At 37.5% G+C, this 24828-nt stretch overlaps 1 protein-coding gene across 5 annotated transcripts in view; it reads left to right on the forward strand.

Annotated features, from left to right (window-relative positions):
• The window catches only part of Cask (calcium/calmodulin dependent serine protein kinase), a 337083-nt gene that overhangs the window by 230905 nt on the left and 81350 nt on the right, over positions 1–24828 (forward strand). For all 5 annotated transcript variants that reach the window (XM_028776008.1, XM_028776009.1, XM_028776011.1 and 2 more), the window contains 3 exons: positions 2718–2840; positions 7884–7967; positions 15458–15557. In XM_028776008.1, coding sequence (XP_028631841.1) covers positions 2718–2840; positions 7884–7967; positions 15458–15557 — 307 coding nt within the window. The remainder of the gene's footprint in view (positions 1–2717; positions 2841–7883; positions 7968–15457; positions 15558–24828) is intronic.

A 24828-nucleotide genomic window follows, 5' to 3' on the forward strand; every position in this document is an offset into this window, starting at 1 on the left:
AGTTATAAGCATTTGCTAATAATAGAATTCTTCCTTTGTGTTTGTTCACTTGCTTACTTCCTGGTTTCCAAGGCAATGTACTTCATTCCAACAATGTCTGGTATTTGATTTTGCCTATTTTTAAAGCATTGAATACTTATTTTTAAGCCTTGGTAAGTAATTTTGACTGTTTGTACTGTCTAAAAATTAAGTTATTTAAAAATTTCCTATTCTTAGCGAATAATGGCAATATTATAAGAAGTGATAAGGTAGCAACCATAGCATGATTTCTGTACCAAGGGTTTGAAGCCTTGCATCTTAGAATTTATTTCTAACTTTATTTAGCTAGTCTCTCTTCTTGCTTGTCTTCATGGTGTCCTTTACAAAAGGCCCAGGTCTTCAGCAGCAGTTTAAAGTATGGGGCCACTTCTGCCACTTCTGTGAACTTCATGGGCCTCAACTGTTTTCTTTTTATTTTCCTTTTTCTTTTTCTTTCTTTTTTTGACATACCATGATATGATTCTATCAATATGCATTGCTGCTTCTTTATCATGGAAATAGTCAAACACACAAGGGTAGAGGAGAGCTCTCATCTTCAATACTTACTATATTTCCAATCTTGTTCTGCATTTCACACACTTTTAGGTTATTTTAAAACATCTCAAAAAAAAAATCATCTCAACACCCTGATGGTACTTACCCAAAAAAAGCAGTAAAATCCTGATCGTGGACATTTGTTAGAAAAGCTCGATGAAGTCACAAATGAAGTCACATGAGGCCCAGGGCAGGGAAGAAGGGTGTTTTAGTTAGGTTTCTGACTGCTGTGATGAACACTGTGGCCAATAGCAGGTTGTGGGGGAAAAGGGTTTATTTGGCTTACAGGAAAAGCCAACACTTGGAGGCAGAGAGTGAAGCAGAGGCCATGGAGGAATGTTGCTTAATGGGCTTGTGCCCCGAAGCTTTGTCAGTCTGCTTTTTTTATACAACCCAGGATGAGCAGATGTGGCCCTCCCCTCCCACATCAATCATTAATGAATCCCACACACTTACCTGCAGGCTTATCTGATGGAGACATCTTCTCAATTGAGCTTCCCCTTCCCAGATAACTCTAGCTTGTGATGAGTTGGAGGGGGGGAAGACAAGGAAGCATAACTATCTAGGCAATGCCTAATCAGTCAGCACAATGCATTTCAAACAGGTCCATTGACCACAATTCCAATAGAATGACAATATTTAAGCAGCCTCGTGCCAGTTACCTCATGAGATTCAACAAATGAAAGTGATTGCTTTAGTAATTTTGCCTCTAAGAAAAGGAAACTAGAACACTGTCCAACTGTAAGAGCTCTCCCTAGCATGCAGATGCTTTGCCCTCCCCATCTGTATGTTCAAAGCCTCACCTGAGCCTAAAGCTCAGTGTCTGTTGCTAGCCCTCAGCCAAACTGGAATGATTCCTTTATGCCGTGATGCAAGTACTGGGATTTCATTTGGCTTTAAATTATATTCATTCTCAATCATTTTCTCTTAAGAGGTGACATGGATCTCTGAGATGTAGTTCCTCGGCAGAGCAGTTGGCCCAGGGTTCTGTCTCCTCACTGAAAACCAACAGCAACAGTTACAGAAGCTGGATACTATATATGAAGCTCCTGGCACCAGGCAGCTCCTGTGTGGTCATTCAATCAGGCAACTTCCACTTTTGCCACTATCTCCAGTTCCCACTTCCCTTCCCAGCTCCAAGCTCTGAGCACTTTCCTGAGTATTTTTCTCATTTCTGGGCTTAGACATATCCCTTTCCCAGGAGCCTTCCAGTTTTTCCCTCAAAGATCCACAGCCATTACCAAAACACTTGGAAAATGTATAATTCTTTTTGTTTACTTTTACTCAGTTTTACCACATGAATTAGTTGTCTCCTCTCTAAAAGAACGAACTTCCCTGAGTACAATGTACAAGTGGAATTGGCTATTTTACAGAGCTATGATGATAGTATATTTTTCCTTAGATATTGAATTGGTCAGAATATCCAACTAATTATTTTTTTATAGCTTCACAATTAACGTTGCCCCCAGTTTTGTTTTAGGTCTTATGTGTATGTATGTTTTTTTCTTCCTATAGGAATTTTCACCCAGTCTAGGCTGACCTCAAACTCTTAATTCCCTTGTCTTAGTGTCTCAGTTGCTAAGACTATACTGATCCATACCACACTCAACACCTGATCCTAACTTTGGAAGACACTGTTTTCTACTCTTTAGCTGGGTGTGATGGTACAAACCTGTAATGCCAGCGCTTAAGGGGCTAAGGTAGAAACAACTGGAGGTTCATAGTTAGTGTGGGCTACACAGTGAGTTCTAGTCTATCCTGGGCTTAAGGAAACCTTGTTTCCAAAAAAGAATCATTCTTTAATTTTTTTCACTTCAAATTTATTTCAGTACTTTGTAGATCAGTATATTCTAGCCTTTCCAGGTGAGAATCAAAAACGAGAAACAAGAGTCACGGGCAGACCTTTCAAATATTGCAAATATTATAATATAGCAACACCAACAGAATAATTGCTGATATAAATAATGAGGAACAAAACCACAAAGCATTGCATGTATAATCTTCCTCTGGAAGCAGGTCCTTTAATCTCTTATTTGCCTTGAGAATGTTACACTGAAATACAATAATAATAATAATAATAATAATAATAATAATGTGCTGACTTCTTGAAGATAACCGTGTAGCTTTCTTTGTTTCCTCCTCAGATGAATCCAAGGCAGTGGAGCCATATCTCTGAAAGTGCCAAAGACCTAGTACGCCGCATGCTGATGCTGGATCCTGCTGAAAGGATCACCGTTTATGAAGCACTGAATCACCCATGGCTTAAGGTACCATTGCTTCCGGGTCACCTTCCACACTGGCCTTAAAGAATTCTACAGGATGGACCTTTCCGCTCATTACTTGTTCCTCAGCGTTGCCATCAATTTTGTTCATTGTGTTTGCTGTCTTGCACCTTGTCTGAGACATGTACGATATTTAGCTATTGGACTGGGCACAAAATCAAATTAAGACAGGCTGTTGTCAAGCAACACGTGTACCAAAGATGAAAAGGAACAGCTAAAGTAACCATTTTGTCTTACGTTATCTTTACATTGAGTATGACTGTATACTCTGTAGGATTTCACTGGTTTCCAGTAGGCACTAGGTGTACATTTACAATTTTAGGGAAGAGACACATTCAGAAGGTTTTTTGTATCTCATTTTTCTAGATTAAGGAAAGTCATATCTTAGGACATCAAAAATAATATTGTTTCATTAAATCATTGTGCTATAATTCGAGGAAATCCGTGCTTCCTAAAAAAGAATGCATCCTCAGACATGTTCAGAATTTTGCCATAAGTCACAAAAGTTATTACTATTAGAGCCAAGCTTTTAGTTCAGCCTACCATTATCCATCATTTATGCTATTATCCTGTCCCTTTCACTAATTAGATGACATTGCTCCAGCCACTTCCCTCTTTCCTACCTTATCAGTTTTCTGGATCTTTTTGATCTCACATGTGATTGGTTTTGATTGCTTACATTCACATGCCTCAACACTCCTATAGTAATCATACTGTCTCCCTAGAAGATTCTTTCTCTAGGTCACTTTGTGATTTGTTTCCTCACAGCAGATCCATATTTAGCTACCAACTTCTTGGTAAAATCTTCCCTGGTAACTATTATATGATGCTTCTTCAGAGGTATGCAAGACACTAACATATGTAAAAATATCCATCAATAATGTGTCTTGGTGACTACAATGTGGAATGATATTATAGAGTACTTTTGACATTTCCATTAATCTTGATCCTTCTTGGGCTGAGGAGATATTATTATCCAATGATAAAGCACTTTCCTAGCATGCATAAATGCCCAAGAATGGTCCCCAGTAACATATAAAAGAATATTGCTTTTGAAATCTTCATTCAGCCTTTTGATATTCTAATACTAGTCTTTCTGATTTTCCTGGAAAAGAATAGATTCTTCAATACTTTTTTACTTTTAGTAAGTTTTAGTATGTTTTTCTGCCTGACATGAAATGAACATCTTAGAAGATTCCTATTTCTTCTTTGCTTCTCTCAGTTTTTTCTAATAAGGATCTTTTGTCATTTAGAAGTTACTTTAAATGCCAAATAAGGACAATAGCAGCTGTTTAAATCATTTTTCAGATCCTTTATAAAAAGTCTTAGCATTATACAGTTACAGTGCCTTACATTATCAAAGCTTATCCTGTGTAATAACATACTTCTTCCTGGAAATTCTTGTTTCTACCGATGATTATAGTTCTCACCCTAAGTAGTCTCAGCTTTATGCAGAATAGATTTCTGGCACCAAAATGTTTTAAAATGTCAGAATATAAAAGGAAAAGTCTGGAAAGCTGAACTCAGAGTCACCTGCTGTGTGTGAACTATTGTTTACCCGCGTTGCTTATGTGTCATCTGGAGGTGAGGAAGTCAGCAAGGAGCTTACCTAGCTGGAGGGAGCAACTTTAGTCTACATTTAGCCCCTGTTCCTGTATATATGTGTTCCATTACAGTGGGTGTAAGTTATGTTGATTTAGAAAGGCCAAAATGTAAGCCATCATTTAATAAAAATGCCTTCAATTAGTATAAAGCAAAGAAATAGAATGATGAAAATTCTTATAATAAAGTGTCAAAGTCAAAGTATCATTGTTTTGAGTTAAAAATAAAAGCAAAAAGAATTATTTCTTTGATTAAAAAAACAGATCTTTTTTATTTATTCCATGTTGAAAAGGAATCTGAGTATTAAACCAAGTAATATATGAATCCCTTATAGTTTATTGACTTTCATCCATTTAACGTCTTTATCTATCTAAATTAATGATAGCTTGCTATGAATATCCATCCTAACAAAAGTAGAATTAAGAATACACAGAGTTCAGGGTCATAGTTGTAGTGAAGTTTCTAGTCTGAAAGGAAGCCAGCCAGGCTGTGAATAGATTTTTCAAATGGTACTAATAGGGCATAAAGACAGAAGGGTCTATCCTGCATGGACAGCTTCTTCTCTGTGGGCATTTCTTGGGGCACATTTTGTCAATGTTTCTTGTCCTTTGACTTCTCAAGCTGCAGTGTTAACACCTAGGCTAGGATATATCAGGAATCAAAAAATAAAATAAAGCAAAGTAAATAGAATAAGTAAAATAGCAGCAATATCAGCCTAGGATTTCTCCTCCAACCCTGGGACCCCTAAAATGTCTACCTTCCTTTCTCCAGCTCTCAGTCTTCATCAAGGAACCTACCAGGACCTTTAATCAGCAGAAGCATGTGATGAAATGTGCTTGCTCTGTCTCATTACTCACCACTAGGCAGTCCTTTCAGCACTTCGCTTCTGAACTAATTTCCTTATTTTAGATACCTAACAATTTGGGGAAAGTGTTTATGTATTAGGTAGGGAGTGTTTTCGCAATCAACTATAAACTCCATTTCTTGATGTGTATCCAAACAAGACATGCATCTTTCAAGCTGCTTGCCCTAGTCTTCCCAGTACAGTAGAAATCAAGACTTCCATTTACTCATCCCCAAAATTGTGGTGTATCATGGTGTCTTCTTCGTCCCATTACCCATGTTCAGTCTGTCAGAATATCCTGCTCTACCTCCAAATACATACAAAGCTAAAAACTATTCTTTGAGAGACACTATTAAGAGAATGAGAAACAAACTCCAAAGTGAGAATAAATCCTTCCAAATTAGGTATCTGATAAAGGACAGAATTCTTAAAACTCCATAAGAAAACATCAAATCTAAAGCAAAGTTTGAAAATACTTGAGCACACATTTTTTACAAAGATACACAGATAGCTGATAAACATGTTCAAAGCTGTTCAGCATTAGCAATCACTAAGGAAATCCAAATAATGCCACAGAAAGGGACACCTGTACACTTGTGTTAGAATGGCTTAAATAAAAATTACTAGGCCTAGATAGGTAGCACAGCAATTAAGAGCACTGGCCACTCTACTAAAGGGCTCAAGTTCAAATCCCAGTACCCACATGGTGTCTCACAACCATCTGTAGCTCCAGTTCCAGAGAATCTGTGTCATCTTCTGGCCTCCACAGGCACTGCATACACATGGTGCACATATACAGGCAAAACATACAAATTAAATAAATCTAAGCAAAGAATTAATAAATGACTAACTACACTTAGTGCTGACAGATATACAAAACATCTGTAACTCATGCTGTTACTGAAAATGTTAAGGGATACATCCAATTTGTAAAACAGTTTGACTGCCTCTTAAAAAGTTAAACATAACCCATTTACATGGCCTAGCCAATCTGTCCGTTCCTTAGAAAAATTAAGTGTATATTCATACAAAGACTGACTTGTATCTGAATGTTCATAAGGTTTTAACATTTATTTATTTGCTTACTTAATTATTTATTGCCATTTGAGAGTAGAAGTCATTTATTTCTGTACTTATTTACCATAGCACATATTGTGAGGAGGAGTCAGTGGATAGCTTGTAGAGCTGGTTCCCGCTTTCTTACATGTGTGTTCTGAGGACCACACTCAAGTCATGAGACAGCAAGCACCTCTATCCTATCCCTGTCTGTGCATAATCAAGGCAGCCCAACGTGGCCTATGCTCATCACTGCTCCCATCTGATCTGTCTCCACTACCCCATCACTGTCTTCTCTCTACATGGATTAATCCGCTTGCTCTTTATTAGAATTTCCACACATTCTTACTCCTTGGACCTTTGTGCTGGGTACTTTGCTCTATATCTGTTGTTCTCTCAGTAAATAGTATCCCATCGTTTGTCAATTGTTTGCATGGTGATTGCCAGTCTGGCTAGTTGTGAATTGTATTCTCAAATGGCCATATTTATTCCGTCTTTGGTGATCTATCTGTTCATTTCATTAGCCCAGATGTTGAGTTGATTGTTTCTTAGGTCTTGTTACTCCTTTGTACATTCCAGAAATTGCTTGTCTGTCAGATCTCTGGCTAGCAAAGATTTTTCTCTATAGGCTGCCTTTTCAATCAATTGACAGTTTCCTTTGTTGTACAGAAGCCTTTTAATACCATGAGGTCCCATTTGTCTGTTGTTGACCTTATTTCCTGAGTGACCAGGGTCCTGTTGAGAAAGATATTTCCTATGCCTGTATCTTCAAGTGTTTTCCCTATTTTTTTTTCCCTTTAGCAGTTTTAGAATTTCAGGTCTTATGTTAAAGTATCTGATCCATGGAATTGGAGTTGACTTTTGTGCAGGGTAAAAGATAAGGGTCTGGGTTGATTTTTCTAAAATAGAGTTTGAAATTACTCTCTTGGAATTCTAAAGGGCTGCTACAAAGGAAGTGATTTCTTTCTGGGCAAGGACTGATGCAGACCCTGTATGGGTGAAATGGTTGAATTAGATGCCCCTTGAAAAGTCTGTCCTAGTTGGAAGACTTTATATGGTTTTGTTGTTCACTTATTGCTGACAGTACAGAATGCTGAATCAGTATAGACTTCTTTTTTAAGAGCTCATTTTACCTGACAGTTCATAATGAAGACAACTTCAGTACAATATGTGTATGTGTGTATCTGCAAAAAAAAGTCATAAAAAAGCTATTATATTGCATGCTAACTAAAAAAATTAAGTAGAAAAAGATAACTTCATGCTTTCACAACCATTATGATAACTTTATCTAAAAATTAGATAATCTATAACTTTAGCCCTTTATTATTACTAAGAAACTATTATTTAGCCATTAATTTTAATGTTCATAGAACCTCTATCCGAACTTGGATCAGTATATGGAATAAAATAACCAGTTTCCTAAAATTAAATCTAAATTTCACGTTTAAGAATTTGACCTACACAAATTTATGTTAAGCTTCTTCATTTTCTCAGCAGATATGTATGATCATAATCTTCTTTTATAGGAGCGGGATCGTTATGCCTACAAAATTCATCTTCCAGAAACAGTAGAACAACTGAGGAAATTCAATGCAAGGAGAAAACTAAAGGTAAGATTTTAAAACCCTAAGAGCTCACTGAGGGGGTTTGTAATCACACTTCTGTTCTGTTTGGATTTCCATAAACACATCCTTGTGCTGGCCATTAATTTTGCTACAGCTAAATTATCTCTAAAAATTGTTGCCATTTCAGTAAACTTTGGGGTTTTTAAAATCATTTAAGTTAATATTTCAGTATGAATCAAAACAAAATTTAGCAACTAGAAGACATATTATATTTTAGATTTGTTTTGTTCTGTTAAACTTCATAGCAGAGATATGGCTACATTATGAATCTAAGCTATGTTTTCCCAAACATAAATATTTTGACAATAACATGACACACATCTGTAATCCCACCACTGAGAAGGCTGAAGCAGGAAGTTTGTGAGTTTCAGGCCAGCCTGTGCTTATATAATGAGACACTGTTTCAAAATGGTAAACTAACAATGATAAGACTTTAAAATTTTGAAATGTGACCTTAGTTCTCTGTAAACTACAGCTGAGCTAACATTGAATCTAGGGTTGAACAACCATCTTAAAGGAATAAATAAAAGGCACAGTGCCATAATGTATAAGAAAATGTTTACATGTCTCCTGTCATCCTTTCTTCTTCCTCCATGGCTTTCTTGCCTGTCCTCTGTCTCAAAAGTAAAAGAGCACAAGGATAATAACCCCTCACAGAGAGCCAGTGTAGTTCAGAACTTTCTGGAAAACACCCACAATTCAGTGGCAGAGCTCTCCAGCTCTAGAAAGAAATGCTATGGGCCAGCAGAAGCTGGCCACAAAGATTCAGAGGAAATGACTGATGTTTGTTTGATCTATGGTGCTGAACGTGTTAGGTCTGTTCTGGAAGTAGCTGATTGGATAATAGTCTCTAATCACATGATTCCTACCAACTACAAAACTTCTTGAGTATTTTCAGATGTCCTAAGTTATAATGCTACTTATTATTCTTCATGTCTTGGAGATTATGAATGGTTTTATACAGCTGGAAATTATATGTAAATGTTTGGGGGAAAATCTCAGGAGGTATAATAGCACCATAGAAGGCTGAAATGCCCACAATGGTATCCATTAGCCACATGTAGGTGTGTGAATCTAAGTTACTTAAAAATCCAAGTGCCAATTCACCATCATGTTTCAAGTGCTCAGTGGGCTAGAAGCTACCATATTGAACAGGACAAACACTGAACATTCCTACCCTTGTAGAAGATTCTACTGGACGTGGAATGCTGCTGGACAGCAAGAGAACTTTTCACATATCACTGTTAATGATGAGCATTCTTATTTAAGTTGTCTCCTAATTCTTTTGTTGTCAGGAGTTCAAACTGGCTCTTCTCTATGCTTTTATAAAATGTGTGGCAAAAACTAGTTATTAATGATATGCCATCATTGAGATGGTGCCCAAGGAAGTTTATTAAGGCTTGACATTTTTACGTTGATATACGCTTCAAAGGAAAGACAAGCTAATCATTCAGAGTAAAATTTGGGCAGCTGTCTTGCAGTTAGTTTTCTGTCCAAAGAAACTGTGTCTGTGCTTCTTTCTTAACTCTTCTCTAAGTCTCTTTAATCCTCGCCTCTGCTTTGGCTTCACATAACATTACTCTATGCAAGGTCGAACCTTCATTGCCCAAACAGAGGTGTTTCCCTCAGGCTTGAGCTCGCCCATCCCAGGAGACATGCTATTCCCCTGGTGCCACAGAAGCAGACATGGACCAAAAATAGCCAGACTGGTGACTAAGATTCATTTGGACAGGGCCAAACTATCACAACAAACAGGGGTCATGTGGATTTACCACATCCTTTACAGGGCTATTTAAAGTCTCAAGACCCGCCAAGCAGCGTAGAATTAGAAACATCAGCCTAATCATTCTGGGCTTGTTTTCAGCTAAGGCTGCGTTCCCAAGAGTTGTCAGCCACCAGGTTAGCACATGCCACACCTGCCTTCCTCAGGGAGCTTATGCTCCTTCTTATACGTCTATGAGATTCTAGAAGAAAGATGGTAACTTCTCTGGTTTCCCGCACCCACCACCCTACAGCTTATTTCCACAAATAAACAGCTAGGTGCCCACTAAACTTTACTGATTTGAAGTTCCTCAAATGGTGCAGCAGCCAAAATTTTAAGACTACCTTAGACATGATTCTAAAATTCACTGAAAATTTGCTGAAAGCCAATTATTGAATTTTGATTAATAGAAGAAATAAGAGGTGTAGAGCAATGCAGGAAAGAGCAGCTCAAACTGTGGCGAATGGGTGAATCCTAGTTCTGACTCTCCCTCACTGGAAGCCTTGAACAAATTACCTAAAGTCTCTCTGCCTCAGTTGTCCTTCTCTGGAAAGTATGCATAGTGCAAAGTGCAGCTAATTCCTAGGATTAGCAGGATTCGACGAGCTACTGTAACAGCAGTTAGAAGAATACCAGGCTGTGGGAAATACTCCAAAGATCTATTTTGCTGTTAACTTTGTGATTTTTGTTAATATATTATTAAGATTTTAATGGTATTACCTTGGATTCAGTAATCTATAAAGATTGTAATTCCCAAATAAATATTATATACCATTTTAAAAGTCCTACTAGTCATTCACTTTAATATTTTAGAACTTTTAGAAACTTTTAATCTTTTATTACTATTTTATTTATTTTGTGTGCCTGAAGCAGATCTGCATGTCAGGTGTGTGGAGGTTGAAGGACAGCTTGTAGGAGGCAGACACCTTTACCCACTAAACAATCTTGCCAGCCCTGAGGAACATTAAAAAAAAATGTATAAAACCCTGAAATAATCGCTCATATTTCTTCTAAAGTTATTATGCTTAGACTTTTCTCACTATTTATTATCATTTTCCTTTATATTATCTACAAGAAGTCTTTATACTTGTATGATTACACTCACTCCCTTGTAACTACTTTCCACAAGTAGTATAGTCATGTAACATACAAGACCCTCAACAGGTGCCTGAAATATTGCTTTGTTTTAAATTGCATATATTATGCTGGATTTACATATAAATATGCTTCAAATAAAATATAATAAATAAATAAATCAAATAGGCAAAGTAAGATTAACAATAATTCATAATAAAATGCAATAATTATAGCAACATGTTATTATAAAGGTCACTTAAAACATTTAAATTATTGGCTTCTGGAATTTTTCCCTGTAATATTTTCACACAAAGATTGATTGTAAGTGACTAGAACTGAGGAAAGGGGAAACCAGTCCACACTCCTCATGTGAGGCTCTTGATCAACAGATCAGCATCACCTGGAGCTGTTAGAAATAGAAATTGCTGCATTGTAATACATTCAGATAAGAAAAGAAAAAGCTTCCATTTCAAAAGACAATAACACTGTCTTTGCAGATGGCATGGTTCTATGTTATAGAAAATCCTAAGAAATTCATTAGAAATAACAAGTTCATAACAAGTATAGGTTATGAATTGGATTATTCAAAATCTGTTAAGAAAAACTATGATAAAATTACATTTTTGATTCCCATATATATATATATATATATATATATATATATACACATATATGAGCAATGAATAGTCTTTAGAGGAAATTAAGAAGTAAGTTTATTTACTGCAACATAACAATGAAATGTTCAGAAATAAATCCAACAAAAATAAATAAAAGATGTGTAAACTAATATTGCTGGGAGAAATTAGGAATCTAACTAAGTAAAGGGTAATTTATCTGGGAAAACTGTTATCTAGGCTGCAAGGAAGATCTGTGCTCTGAGGTGCAGACTCCTTAAGTGATATGTTAGTTACTTTCTCCTTGTCGCAACAAAATACCTGACAAAACCAACTTAAGGAAGGAAGGATTTAGTTTGACTCATTGTTAGAGTGTAACACAACAGCAAGCGTCTGAGGAAAGTAGTCATGTTGTGCCCACAGTCAGGAAGCCAAAGAGATGGATGCTGGTGTTCAGTCCTTCTCTTTATTCAGTTTTGGTCTCGAGCCTGAGGAATGGTGCTGCCCAAATTAGGGCAGCTCTTCCCTCCTCAGTTAATCCTCCCTAGAAACCTCTCCTAGACTCAGCCAGTGGTGATATTTTTGGTGATTCCGACTGTCTTCTAACCTGTGCATCAGCTGCTAAAGGAGTTATAAACAAAGGGGTTGGGTGTGACCAAAATGTATTAAATACATCGAGAAATTGTCAAATAAGTAATTCAATTTATAAAGAAAATGAACACAAGCAAAGGAGATTTCTGACAAGTCTTTACAACTTTATTGTTTTTACAAATTGCAAATATATACTTTACTATAAGAAAACGCAGTTTAGGAGTGCTGTTTAGTACTTGAAAAGCAAAATGTTGTAATTTTATCATAGTTTTTTCTTAACAGATTTTGAATAGTCTTAACTTAAAATTATGTTTCATCCTTAAAACATGCTAAAGTATACCTAGTAAATTTGAAGAGATTTGTCAAAGTTGGATAAACCAGAAAAAATGCAAAACTGCTTATATAAGCTATTGTTTATATTGCTGTACCCAATAGGCTCTTCACTAGATGCAGTGTACTATGGGAGTTGGCAAACAATGGCCTGAGGGTCTAGTCCAGCTCACTACTTTTTTTTTTTTTTTTTAAGAATTATTTATTTATTTTATGTATATGAGTACACTGCAGCTGTCTTCAGACACACCAGAAGAGGGCATCAGATCTCACTACAGATGGTTGTGAGCCACCATGTGGTTGCTGGGATTTGAACTCAGGACCTCTGGAACATCAGTCAGTGCTCTTAACCACTGAGCCATCTCACCAGCCCCCAAGCTCACTACTTTTTTAAGGGATATAAAGTTTTATTAAAATTCAGTGTCATATATTCATTTACATTTTTTCTGTTGCTTTTGTGCCTCAATAACAGAGTTGAGTAGTAGCAAAAGAAAATATGTAGTCTTCAAAGCCTAAAATATGTATATTCTGGCCTTTTACAGAGTTAAAAAATGTTAACTCCTAGAGGAATAAAAACTCCTAAATTAGAAAGAATAATCAATGAATAATCAAAGAATAATCAGTTCTGACCATGGGTGATTGCATCTTAAATCATAACAGAGTAATAATCCTGTCTGGACCTCAGTTTTCCCTTCTATGAAATGAATGGCTCATCACCAAAATTGACTCTCACTCAAACTGTAATAAATCTGAGCTGTTTTGAAACTGTTTTCCTGTTTCATATAATTGTCTTGCCTTGAGTAGTAGAACCATATATGGTCACTGAACTGAGAAACTAAATAAACCAAGCTGCTAGGAACTTACTGTTTCAAAGCTATTCGCTCTCGCTCGCTCTCTCACTCTCGCTCTCGCTCTTTTAAGTACCAGTATGAGTACTTGTTTATAAATCTTCAACTACAGCAGTAGTTGGGAAAAGCCTTAAAATAAAACACTTAATACACTAAGAAACTCAGTTGAAACTTCACTTGGAAACAAAACAAAACATCTCTAAAATTCTGGTTTGGGTGTGTGGGAAGTATGATTTGATACATAAGAATTCTATTCCACCCAGCTTTTAGAGAGCATGTCTGCAAAGTGAAATAAGATTCTTCTATAGAAAGAAAACTCAACATTCACTACATTTTCCTATGTGGTTGATAAAGTTCTGCAGAAAAACATGTTTTAATCCAACACTATGGGAAATGTAGGCAGTTGTATCAAATGGCAATATCAAAACCACTTATATTTTATTTTGTGTTTCTCCCTTTTTTGTCTTTTTTGGGGGTGATGATGGTAGTGGTGGTGATAGTAGTTGCTGCTGCTATTTTGAGACATGGTCTTGCTATGTAGTCCAGGCTAGCCTAAAACTCCCAATCTTCCTGCCTTAACCTCAGGCATGAAACATCGTATTGGTTCTTCACTTCCTGTAGTCCATTTTTCAAGTAATATTTAGAGAAAGAAACTTAACGTGATTCTGAAAAAAGTAGACCTTGTGGAAATGCATTGCTGCTAACATGTATGTACTTATAAGTGCCTACATCCATGGCAGGTTTAATTTCCTGAGTTCAACGTTTAAAATTTACATAGAAACTATGATAGACTTTGACCCCTTCAGTGATTTGATATTTAAACTACCTAAGTGAACAATTCTATGTAAAGTAGCAAAAGATTCACACTCATCATTTTCTGCCTGTTTTAGTAGACCCAGTAATGATTTATACTTCCAGAATGCTCAACAGTTTTCAAAGCATTTTTGTGTACATTAAGAGTTTAGGCAATGTAAAGTAAGGTACATCCCCTTTCATACTCTCAGTTTACAGATAATAAGACCTAGAGAGGAGCTGAGGAGATCAATAGCTCAATCAGAAAAGTGCTTCCTGCACAAGCATGAGAACAGAGTTCCCTCCCTAGTACCTACATAACTGAGGCCTCTGAGACAAGAGACAATACACAGTCCCTGTACTGGGGCAAAGACAAGGCGATCCCTGGGGCCCGCTGAGCAGCCCAGCCTACTCTCATTCAGCAAGCCTCTGATCCCAGTAAGACTCTGTCTCAGGAAACAAGTGAGGAATGACACCTAGGGTATAGCTCTGGCCCTCACATGCACACATGTGCATGCACATTCACATAAACATGCGCAAATACACACGCATACACATACACCATGCAAAAACAGGAAAACCTAGAAAGTTTGAATGATCTCCTCAAGCAATGCTGTGGAGTTAAACAATGACAGAGCTAGAAAGCAAGCATAGCAGCTTACGCTTCTTCGTATTGCTAAAACAGTAACTCACCTTGCTGTCCCACACAGTAGTCTTAAAGATGCCAGCAATCTGGATGGCAGTGCCTCTCTACTATGGTTCAGTGGGTCCTCTGTATGACTTCTAGGACCCCATGTAACCAGGTATGGTGTTGCGTGTCTATAATACTAGCCCTTGCGGAGGCGGTAAAGACAATAGGATCAAGAGTTTGGGGCAGCCTCACCTACATAGCAAATTCAAGATCAACTTGTGCTGCGTGATACCTAGTCTCAAAAAAAATTTACATGTAGTTGAATCAGATGTGTAGCCTGATAGAGAATTAATGTGCAAGAGTAACATAGTCATTGTTACAAACAGAAAAAAAGGGAAAGACTGAAAAATGAGAAACTCATAATCCTCGTGGTACTATTGTTGACATTCTGACATTCTGATATATATATATATATATAGCTATTTTATAGTTACTATTTTTAAAAAAAACGATCAGAGTATGCAGTATTTTGAAACCTTTTTAAAATATGATTACAAGAGTCTTTCTGTTCCATTAAATATCCTTCTACAGCATCATTTTATGATTACAGAGTCTTGTACCATGTGATACACGTGCTAGTCCAAAGTGTAATTAGTTCATACACTTCATTCTGCATATGGAATTAGTGCCAAGAGACTCTGTCTCTTCTAGTCAACATGTCTTACAAATTTCACTTTCTGACTAATCCTTAAGCTGAGTAACCATTTAAGTAATGCCTTATTTTTTGTGTGTTTGTTTTAATTGTGTACTTTTTCATCTTTTCCTGTTAGGGTGCAGTACTAGCCGCTGTGTCAAGTCACAAATTCAATTCCTTCTACGGGGACCCTCCTGAAGAGTTGCCAGATTTCTCTGAAGACCCTACCTCCTCAGGTAATTGGGTCATTTACTCATTCACCTGTGGGGATCACTTGCCATCTCCCTTTGCTCTTCCATTCTGAATAATCTTTGTGGGAATTTAGTCAAGTCCTCTGAGAGATTCTAAGGAAGTTTGTCTCCCACAAAATCATACCTACATATGTCTGGTTCCTCTTTATTTGAATACCAAAACTGTCCTCTCTCTGAATGCTCCCAAACCAGCATTATGCCAGTTTCTTCTTTACCTCAATACTTCTTCCCCTTTGTACAGTCCAAACTCTACTGCATTTCCTTCACTCCAGTGTTGTGGTTAGACTTTCTGGATCTTGATGATCCTCTTCTCTCACTGCAAACCCTTCTAACGTGCTGTTTGGTCCTACCCTAGGTCTCTGAGCCATCCAGCTTCCCGATCCTGGCCATCTAGGCAGTGTCAGACATGGGCTCTCTTTTGTTTAGTTACTTAACTCCTGAGTCATCTGTAATCTGGCCTCAGCTTTACTTCTGTTCAAGACAAATTCTTTATGTGGTGGAATTTGCCCCTCTGATTTGATCTTTTTCTATTCTTCTTTAAACTGGCTTCTTTAATATTTGTGTATGAGCATTAGAATCTGACTCAGGACTCTTCCTACAGCATGAGTCTTACGTCCTACAGTCAACAATATAAGAGTGTTTTTCCCTGGCGGTTCTGGAAATGTCTGTCAGTGCTTAGCTTCTGCCCTCTTTTCATGCATACACATGTACATACAGATTCAAAAGCTCTTGCCAGTCAGTATGTGCCTACACTGTATGCAAAATGACCAGACCGAATTTCCTAGTCTAGCAGGTGTGTGCTTCCTCCTTTTGACTTTTACCAATCGGGATATGAATCTTCCTCTTTTGAGCAAAGGTGATTTCCAGACACATTCAGAATCTTAGAGAAGTTCCTGGGCTTCCTCTTGTGCTCTAGCATGGTTATGATTGTCCATGCCCTCTGGATCACTTCATCTCTGCCCTTCTTTTCTTCCTACCATGTTTTGTTCCCATCCCCTGGACCATTTTTAGAAGTTGAACATCTCTCTTCTGGCTTTCACCATAGATTGCACTTGGCCCTATTTATGGAGCATGGATCCAGGCATGATTTTTCTTTTATCTCTGTGATGACATGATAGAGGCACAGCATTACTATATTTAGAATAAATTATCTCTTTGGGATTTATGTTCAATGTGTATACCATCACTTTCATTTTTGAAATGGGCCTAGAAAACAGTCTGGTCCTTAATCTTGAGAATTTGCTTTTAATTAATATTTTCCACTGCCCACTAACAACTTAATAAGACCTTAAGTGTTCTTTTCCTGGAAGAATTGAAATTTTTCTTTACAAAAAGAAATTACCTATATTTGTAAACATGCTTACTTATATATTTTATCACCTGGTCCCCTTCTTTAGTATATTTTTAAATGATTTGATTGGAGTAGTTCTTTTAGTGTAGGACTATGTTTTTAAACAAGCAAACAAACAGCAACAACAACAAAACCTTCCACCATCTTACAGGCTACCTGCAAAGTTTCACATTAGTTGTTCACAATTGAACATTTCTTCTTGGCTTCCCTTTCCTGTGGTCTCCCCTTGTTACATTCTTTTTCTTTTCTTTAATTCTGGGAACTTCATGATCTTCTAAGCAGTGCATATTTCAAATGGCCATGGTAAATGTCTGTAAAGGACTTTTTCAGTGATATTATCTGGGTGCTACAAGCAAAAAGTAAAATTAAAATCTAAATGTAAACCACTACCCTAAATAAAGGGGAAATTTTTATGTAGTCAAAAGCAAAGGGGATTTAAAAAAAAAGAAGTATAATGTTTTCCTACACATTTCACATAGCTATCAGAGATTTTCATGCATTTCTAAAGTTAATTTTTAATGCTAAGCCATTTGAGGAAGGCATTCTGTCCTAATCAACAGTATTGACCTAGAGCCATCTGCCAGCCCATGGCCTCTCCGCAGCCAACAGTAGTGCATCGGCTGCAGAAAGCTGTTTATGTATTTTATCTGGACTCAAAGCTTTGCACTTTTGTAAATGAAAATATCTACATTTGTTTTTCATTATTTCCAACTCATTTTTGGTATTTTCATTACTTTTTAAACCTAAAAAATCTTCCTTTTATCCTTATGCTTGTTTATTTCAAATTCCCAAAGTAACCCTTTCTCCTGTCCTGATGTTTGGATTTATATGGGTTTGTTTTACACTGCAAAACCAGAAGCACTTTTTGTGATTACCTGCAAGTGCATCCAAGCCTGAGATGAGAGAGAAAAAGACAAAAATGAGTGCAGAGCCTTCACTTGTAGGGTGCTGACTATCTACCTGGACCATGGAGTTTTAACCCTGAAATGTTCCTTGAAAGCATGGCATGAAATTTCATATGAGAAGCCACCTAGCTACTGACCCTAGTTTCCTTTCTAATGCTATGATAAAGACTATGACCAAAAGCAACTTAGAGAGGAAACGGTTCACCTTAAAGACTATAGTCCATCATCAAAGGAGGTTGGGTGGCTGCTAAGACACAAGAGAACAATGTATTTCACCAGCTGCCCATTCTTTACATGACTGTCTTTGTGTTCCACCTTACAAAATACCATTTCCATTCTGAGGAAATGATAGTGGTCCATTTAAAAAAAATAAGCCTAACAAAAGTAATCATTGGCCATCCCAATTTTGTCCCCCAGATTTTTTTTCAAAATTCCTTCTACAACAGTCTGAAGTTTGGGGACAATAACTAAAGCTGCTTGGCCACAAAATGCAGCATTTTATTTCCTTAAATTAAAATTAAATAACAAATAAGAGTATGCATTTGAGAAATGTGACTACTTAAAATCACAGTCTAAAAATTAATCAGCTCCACAGTCTGTCATCCAGAGAAAAGCTGGACATGTTTAGCTGTGTCATTTTAATGCAAAGTCATTTTTCTGAAAACTACTCTTCCATTTTGATTATTGAAATTTATTCATTATGCTTTTACTAGATTCACTAAAGTTAATCTTTTGGTAAACAGTATCTTGTTGCTTTGTTACTTAATTCAAAGTGAAAATGTTCTCATTTTTAAAAACAAAGAATTTAGAATGAGAACCCAGTGATGTCTGAAATTTGGGGGTCAGCATGGGGGCTGTGCTTGTGGATTATCTAGAGGGCCCAACTATGGCTTGATGACCTGCTTGCTCTAAAATCATAATGTTTGTCCTTTGTCCATATGCTGCCTTCCTCCTAGGACTTCTAGCAGCAGAAAGTAGGTATCCCTTTGTTTTCCTCTAAGGTTTATCTTTATGCAAAAGTGTTTGGCTTTGCATGGTTCATAATCGGCTTGACTTTTTCCGTGGCTGTTTGTGTTTAGATGTTTAAAAGTGAATTTTAACACTGTCTGACCATAAAATAAGAACTTATATATATTGATTTCCCGAGGCATTGTTATATAGCTGAATTTCTTACTTCTTTCAAGGGGTAGGGAGGAGGCAGTGTTAAAATTTCAACCATACTTGATATTATTTCACATTTGAAATTCAAACACAAATATATTCATTCTGGGGAAAAGGTACCATTTTATTTTGAAGTTGGCTCTCAAGAAAACTTTTAGGGTAAGTGAATTTTCTTTTGACAATTTGGTTACACATGAGTGGTTTTTATTGTTGATACAAAAGTCATTCTGTTTATCATTGTTGGGCTGTGAAATTAACTCTGAAATTGTGTCTTTTAACAACCTCTACCATCAGATACAGTGGCCAGAAGGCATAAAAGTATACTGGTATAGTCCCTGACTCAAGAGACTGAGGCAGGAAGGTAACAGTTGGAAATCACTCTTGGCTACATAGTGAGACCTTGTTGCAGAAAATAAATAACAAATAAGAGTAATAATAAATATTCTTTAGCTGCAAAGAGATATAATTTGAATATGTGAAAAAAATTAAGCTTTACAAACTGTGCACACACTCAACACACACACACAAAACTGAAACTGTCCCTATAAACAACAATATCAGTATTTAAAATGCAATTAAAATTTACCTCAAAGTAATACTTACTAAAGGAAATTAATAAGAGATAAAGATAAATTAGAAAATCTAGGTGCTTAACAATGACCTTAGTTGTCACTTTTGTTGCATTTGATATGGATAGCTAAAGTTACAGAAATACAAAAATCTCACCATATACTAGTGGTTTGTGGCTGAGAATGGCAGTGCCTGTGGGTCACAAGTAGGGGTGTGGCTTTGCTAAGTGCCTCTGCCTCAAGATCTCTTGTGATGACCCTCCAGAGCTGCCATCCCCTTGAAGGCATGATTGTAGGAGAAAACTTTGAAACTCACCCAGTGGTTAGTAGAAAATTTCTAATCCTCACTAGCTATGGGCTTGTCTATAAGGCTGTTCACAACCCTGATGCTTGCTGCCCCAAATAAATGACTAAGGAGAAGGCAGGAGTTGTTCCTCATTGTTCCCGGGACAGGGAACAGTTTTTTTAACCTTGCCTCAGAAGTAAAATTTTCTACGCTCAGACCCCATGCTTGAAGTAGTTGATCACAAATGGTAAGAACAGCAGGAGACAGGATCTTAGGGGTTCAGAGGCTACAGACATATCCATGCTGGTGACTATAAAAAATGGAAGTCCATCAAAGCAATCAATCCATTCTTCCCCTTCCTTCTTCTCCTCTTTCCTTTTTCCTCTCTTCTATCCTTTTTAGTCAGCCACATCTATCACCATATTCGGGAAGGAGCATCCTGTCGGTTATACCTACCAGTCTGTGCAAAACTTAACGCAAAGGAGCATTTAAGGCTAAGAGAATATTGGCAAAGTACTTTGAAAAAAATGGTGCTCAAAAATGTTACTACTTGTGTCTAGTGGCACACACCTTAAAGGTGGGATTAAATCCCAGTACTCAGGAGGCAGAGGCAGGTGAAGTCTATATGACTTCAAGGCCAACCTGGTCTACATAGTGAATTCCAGGACAGCCAAAGATCTTGTCTAGTTTATTTAAGGAAAAAAAAACTAAAAAAGAATGTCACTATCGGAAACAGACTATTTTAATAAACAATAATGTCACGAGAATTGTAGCCTCTGTATTCTGATGAAATGTATATGTAGAATTCCTTGAGAAACTTAAGCTAAATACATTTTTGAGGTACCAGTGCCACAATCTACACATAAAGAATAGGAGACATTTATCATAACTAGAATTGGATATAGTACACCTGCCAGAGGTCAAAATACAGTTTCCACCATGGGGTTCACTATTGCTTATAACATGATTGAAAGCCTGAATTTGCTTCATACATTGAAAATAAAAGGGGCTAGGAGACCATGATGAGAAAAGACAGACTGCAGTTAGACAAGGGGGAATATTTTTGAGTGATAACACTGTGCACTTAAATTGGTAAGTTTAAATTAATAATGTATACTTAAGTAAGAAAAAATATTGAGACCAGGTCTCACTGTGTAGCCCTGGCTAGTCGGGGATTCACTATGTAAACCAAGCTGTCCTTGAACTCAGAGATCTGCCCTTTTCTGTCTCCTGATGCTGGCATTAAAGGCATATACCACCACACCTGGAAAAACAAAATTTTTCAACATTATATTCCTTGGCTGTGGACAGGGTTCCCACCTATAATCACAGCACCCAAGGGGGCTGAGACACGATAATCCTAACTTCAAGACCAGCCTGAGCTACATAATTAGACCTTGTCTCAAAAAAAAAAAAAGGTATAATGTTGCAAAGGGAGAGTGCACGTGCAGTGGTGTAGTGGTGCATTAATGAGGTGCTCGTGGGATAGGCATAGCTCTCCATGGAGATAAGAAATGTATGCAGATCTTCCCTGAAATAACTGCCAGGTAAATGTGGAAGCACCAAAGCCCATTGAATGATGAGCTTAAGATGTGTGTGCTTTGCTGTGTTTAAATTTTAACTGAGAGAATTGAAATCTTTGCTAAAGTGTCTAAGAGGAAGTGACTGTCATTCTGCCACTTACTGTAACAAGAAAGAGAAATGCGATGAATTGCCAGATGGATAGCTGGCGATACATGTGATAGAGCATACAGCAAGCTGTGGCCTGGTGGTTGTCAGACTTGCCTGCTTGGAATCGCTCAGAGTTTGCTATGGGGGGGGGGGTGTAAGAGAGAGCCACATTGGCGCTGGGAACTTCTTAGTTTAAACATTATTCTGTTTATCTTTCTATCATCCTTTTGGGATTATTTTTACTTGGTAAAAATTTTGTGAGACTTTTCCACTCTTATAATGAAACTTTTCTGTATCCCAAGCTTTTATTGACCTTAAAAACATATTCCTCTTTAAATAAATGGACCTAGAAAACATTTTAAAGTAGTTGACATGTTTATGCTATTTTGGCTGCTGTTTCATAATAGTAACAGAAGACTTTTCGAAAAAACTTTCTTAGAAGTGAGATTCTTTGGAAAAGTCTACGTGTTTAAAATTCAATTGTATAGTTTTTCAATCAGAATTTTTAGAAACAAGATTGATTATTGAATGAACAGTGTAAAATGTTACACTAAGGCAGGTATAATTGCTTTTAGTAAATTTACCAATGTAAAAGTTTGGGCCATGTCTGGGCCAGCAGATACCTTAGTGGATGACACTTGCTGTTTTTACAGAGGACACAAGTTCCATACCCAGGACCCACATTGGATGATTCATAAGAGAATTCAAGGCCCATACCTAAACATAGTAAAAGCAATATACAGCAAACCAGTAGCCAACATCAAACTAAATGGAGAGAAACTTGAAGCAATCCCACTAAGATCAGGGACTAGACAAGGCTGCCCGTTACCCTTAAAAACTCAGGTGATAGTAGATGCTGGCGAGGGTGTGGAGAAAGAGGAACACTCCTCCATTGTTGGTGGGACTACAAGATGGTGCAACCACTTTGGAAATCAGTCTGGCAGCTCCTCAGAAAATTGGACATAGCATTACCTGAGGATCCAGCTATACCACTCCTGGACATATACCCAGAAGATGCTCTAACATATAACAAGGACATATGCTCAACTATGTTCATAGCAGCCTTATTTATAATAGTCAGAAGCTGGAAAGAACTCAGATGTCCTTCAACTGAGGGATGGATACAAAAAAATGTGGTACATTTACACAATGGAGTATTACTCAGCTATTAAAAACAATGAATTCGAGAGGTTCCTAGGTAAATGGATGGAACTAGAAAATATCATCCTGAGTGAGGTAAGCCAATCACAAAAGACATGGTATTCACTCACTGATTATTGGATATTAGCCCAGAACCTTGAAATACCCAAGATTCAACTCACAGGCCACATGAAGCTCATGAAGAAGGAAGACTGAGTGGGGGTGCTTTGGTCCTTCTTAAAGGGAGCAACAAAATACTCAAGGGAGCAAATATGGAGACAAAGTGAGGGACAGAAACTGAAGGAGGGGTCTGAAGACCGTTCCACCTGAGTATCCATCCCATGTGCAGTCACCAAAGGTAGATGCTGATCTGGAAGTCAGGAAGTGCATGCTGATAAGAGCCTGATATAGATGTCTCCTCAGAGGTCTGCAAGAGTCTGACATATTCAGAGGCAGACGCTCATAGCTAGCCATTGAATTGATCATGGGGTTCCCAGTGGAGGAGTTAGAGTGAAGACTGTTGGAGCTGAAAGGATTTGCGGCCCCATGAGGAGAGCAACAATACCAACCAACCAGAGCTATCAGGGTCTAAACCACCAGCCTGGGAGCACACAGGGAGGGACTCAGGACTCCAGCTGTATATGTAGGGGAAGATGGCCTTGTCGGGCATAGGTGGGAGAAAAGATCCTTGGTCTCATAAAAGCTGGACGCCCCAAGGGGTGGGAATTTGAGGGTGGGGAGGTGGGAGTGGGGGGGTAGGTAGGGGTACATCTGCAGAGAAGCAGAAGGAGGGGTGAGGGGATGGGGGTTCCTGGGTGGATGGGGGATGGGGTAAGGGGATAACATATGAAATGTAAATAAAACATCCAATAAAAAAAATGGGACTTCATAAAATTGCAAAGTTTCTGTAAGGCAAAGGACACTGTCAATAGGACAAAACGACAACCAGCAAATTGGGAAAAGATCTTTACCAATCCTACATCTGATAGAGGGCTAATATCCAATATATACAACAAACTCAAGAAATTAGACTCCAGACAACCAAAAAACCCTATTAAAAAATGGAGTATAGAGCTTAACAAAGAATTTTCAACTGAGGAAACTCGAATGGCTGAGAAGCACCTAAAGAAATGTTCAGTATCCTTAGTCATCAGGGAAATGCAAATCAAAACAACCCTGAGATTCCATCTCACACCAGTCAGAATGGCTAAGATTAATAATTTTTTTCAAAAAAAAGCCAAGCAGTGGTGACACATACCTTTACTCTCAGCACTCAGGAGGCAGCTTTCTGAGTTCAAGGCCAACCTGGTCTACAGAGTGAATTTCAGGATAGCTGAGGCTACACAGAGAAACCCTGTCTTGAAAAACAAATTATAAAATAAAAGTTTGGATCAAATGCTAGAAAAGCACCTCATATGGTAAATACAAATGGAATTGAAAATAGAAATATTGCAAAGCACAGCGTTACTGAACACATGATTCGAGTGCATTACTGAAGGTAATATGAGGTTATAGAGAAGAACACTGCTACAGAAATCACATACCTCTGCTCCCTGTCTATGTGTGGCCCTTGGATAGGTCATTGAACCCTCATAAGCCTCTAGTTTTTCAAATATGTAAGAACTTGCCTAAGTAACAGGTTATTGTAAAATCACATAAGATAGCAAGGATAAAAACAAAAATTGTCATATATGTGTTATTATGAAGATAATTTCCATTATGATTTCTTTTCTGTGCATGGTAGCTCACACCTCCCATCTCTTGGGAGCATGAGACAAGAAAATCAGGAACTTGAGGTCAGCCTGAGCTACATAGTGAGACTCTATGTCTGTGTCCTATGGGTAAACCATTTATTCTAATACTAACCTCTAAATTGTTCAAAATTTGTTTAGGAAAAATCTCTTTAATCAAGGACTCTTTGAAACATTCTTTTGAACCACACATTCTACAAAGTCCAGTCCAGAATACAAAAGCAAATAGGATGTCTGTGGTATGCCATTAGATAGCTATCTCCTAGGGAGAGTTTGTGGACTACTTATTGGCTGACTTTTGTAAAGCAGTTAGAATTTACTCTAGAGTTTTATAGGGAAAACATCATTTTCAATCTTTGAAAAGAATGACCAATTCCTATATGACAACATTGGTCTATAAAAATGAATACTAGTAACAGCTT

This window comes from Grammomys surdaster, unplaced genomic scaffold (genome assembly GCF_004785775.1).
Source record: "Grammomys surdaster isolate TR1022 unplaced genomic scaffold, NIH_TR_1.0 263, whole genome shotgun sequence".
In the NCBI taxonomy this organism is placed as follows: Eukaryota; Metazoa; Chordata; class Mammalia; order Rodentia; family Muridae; genus Grammomys; species Grammomys surdaster.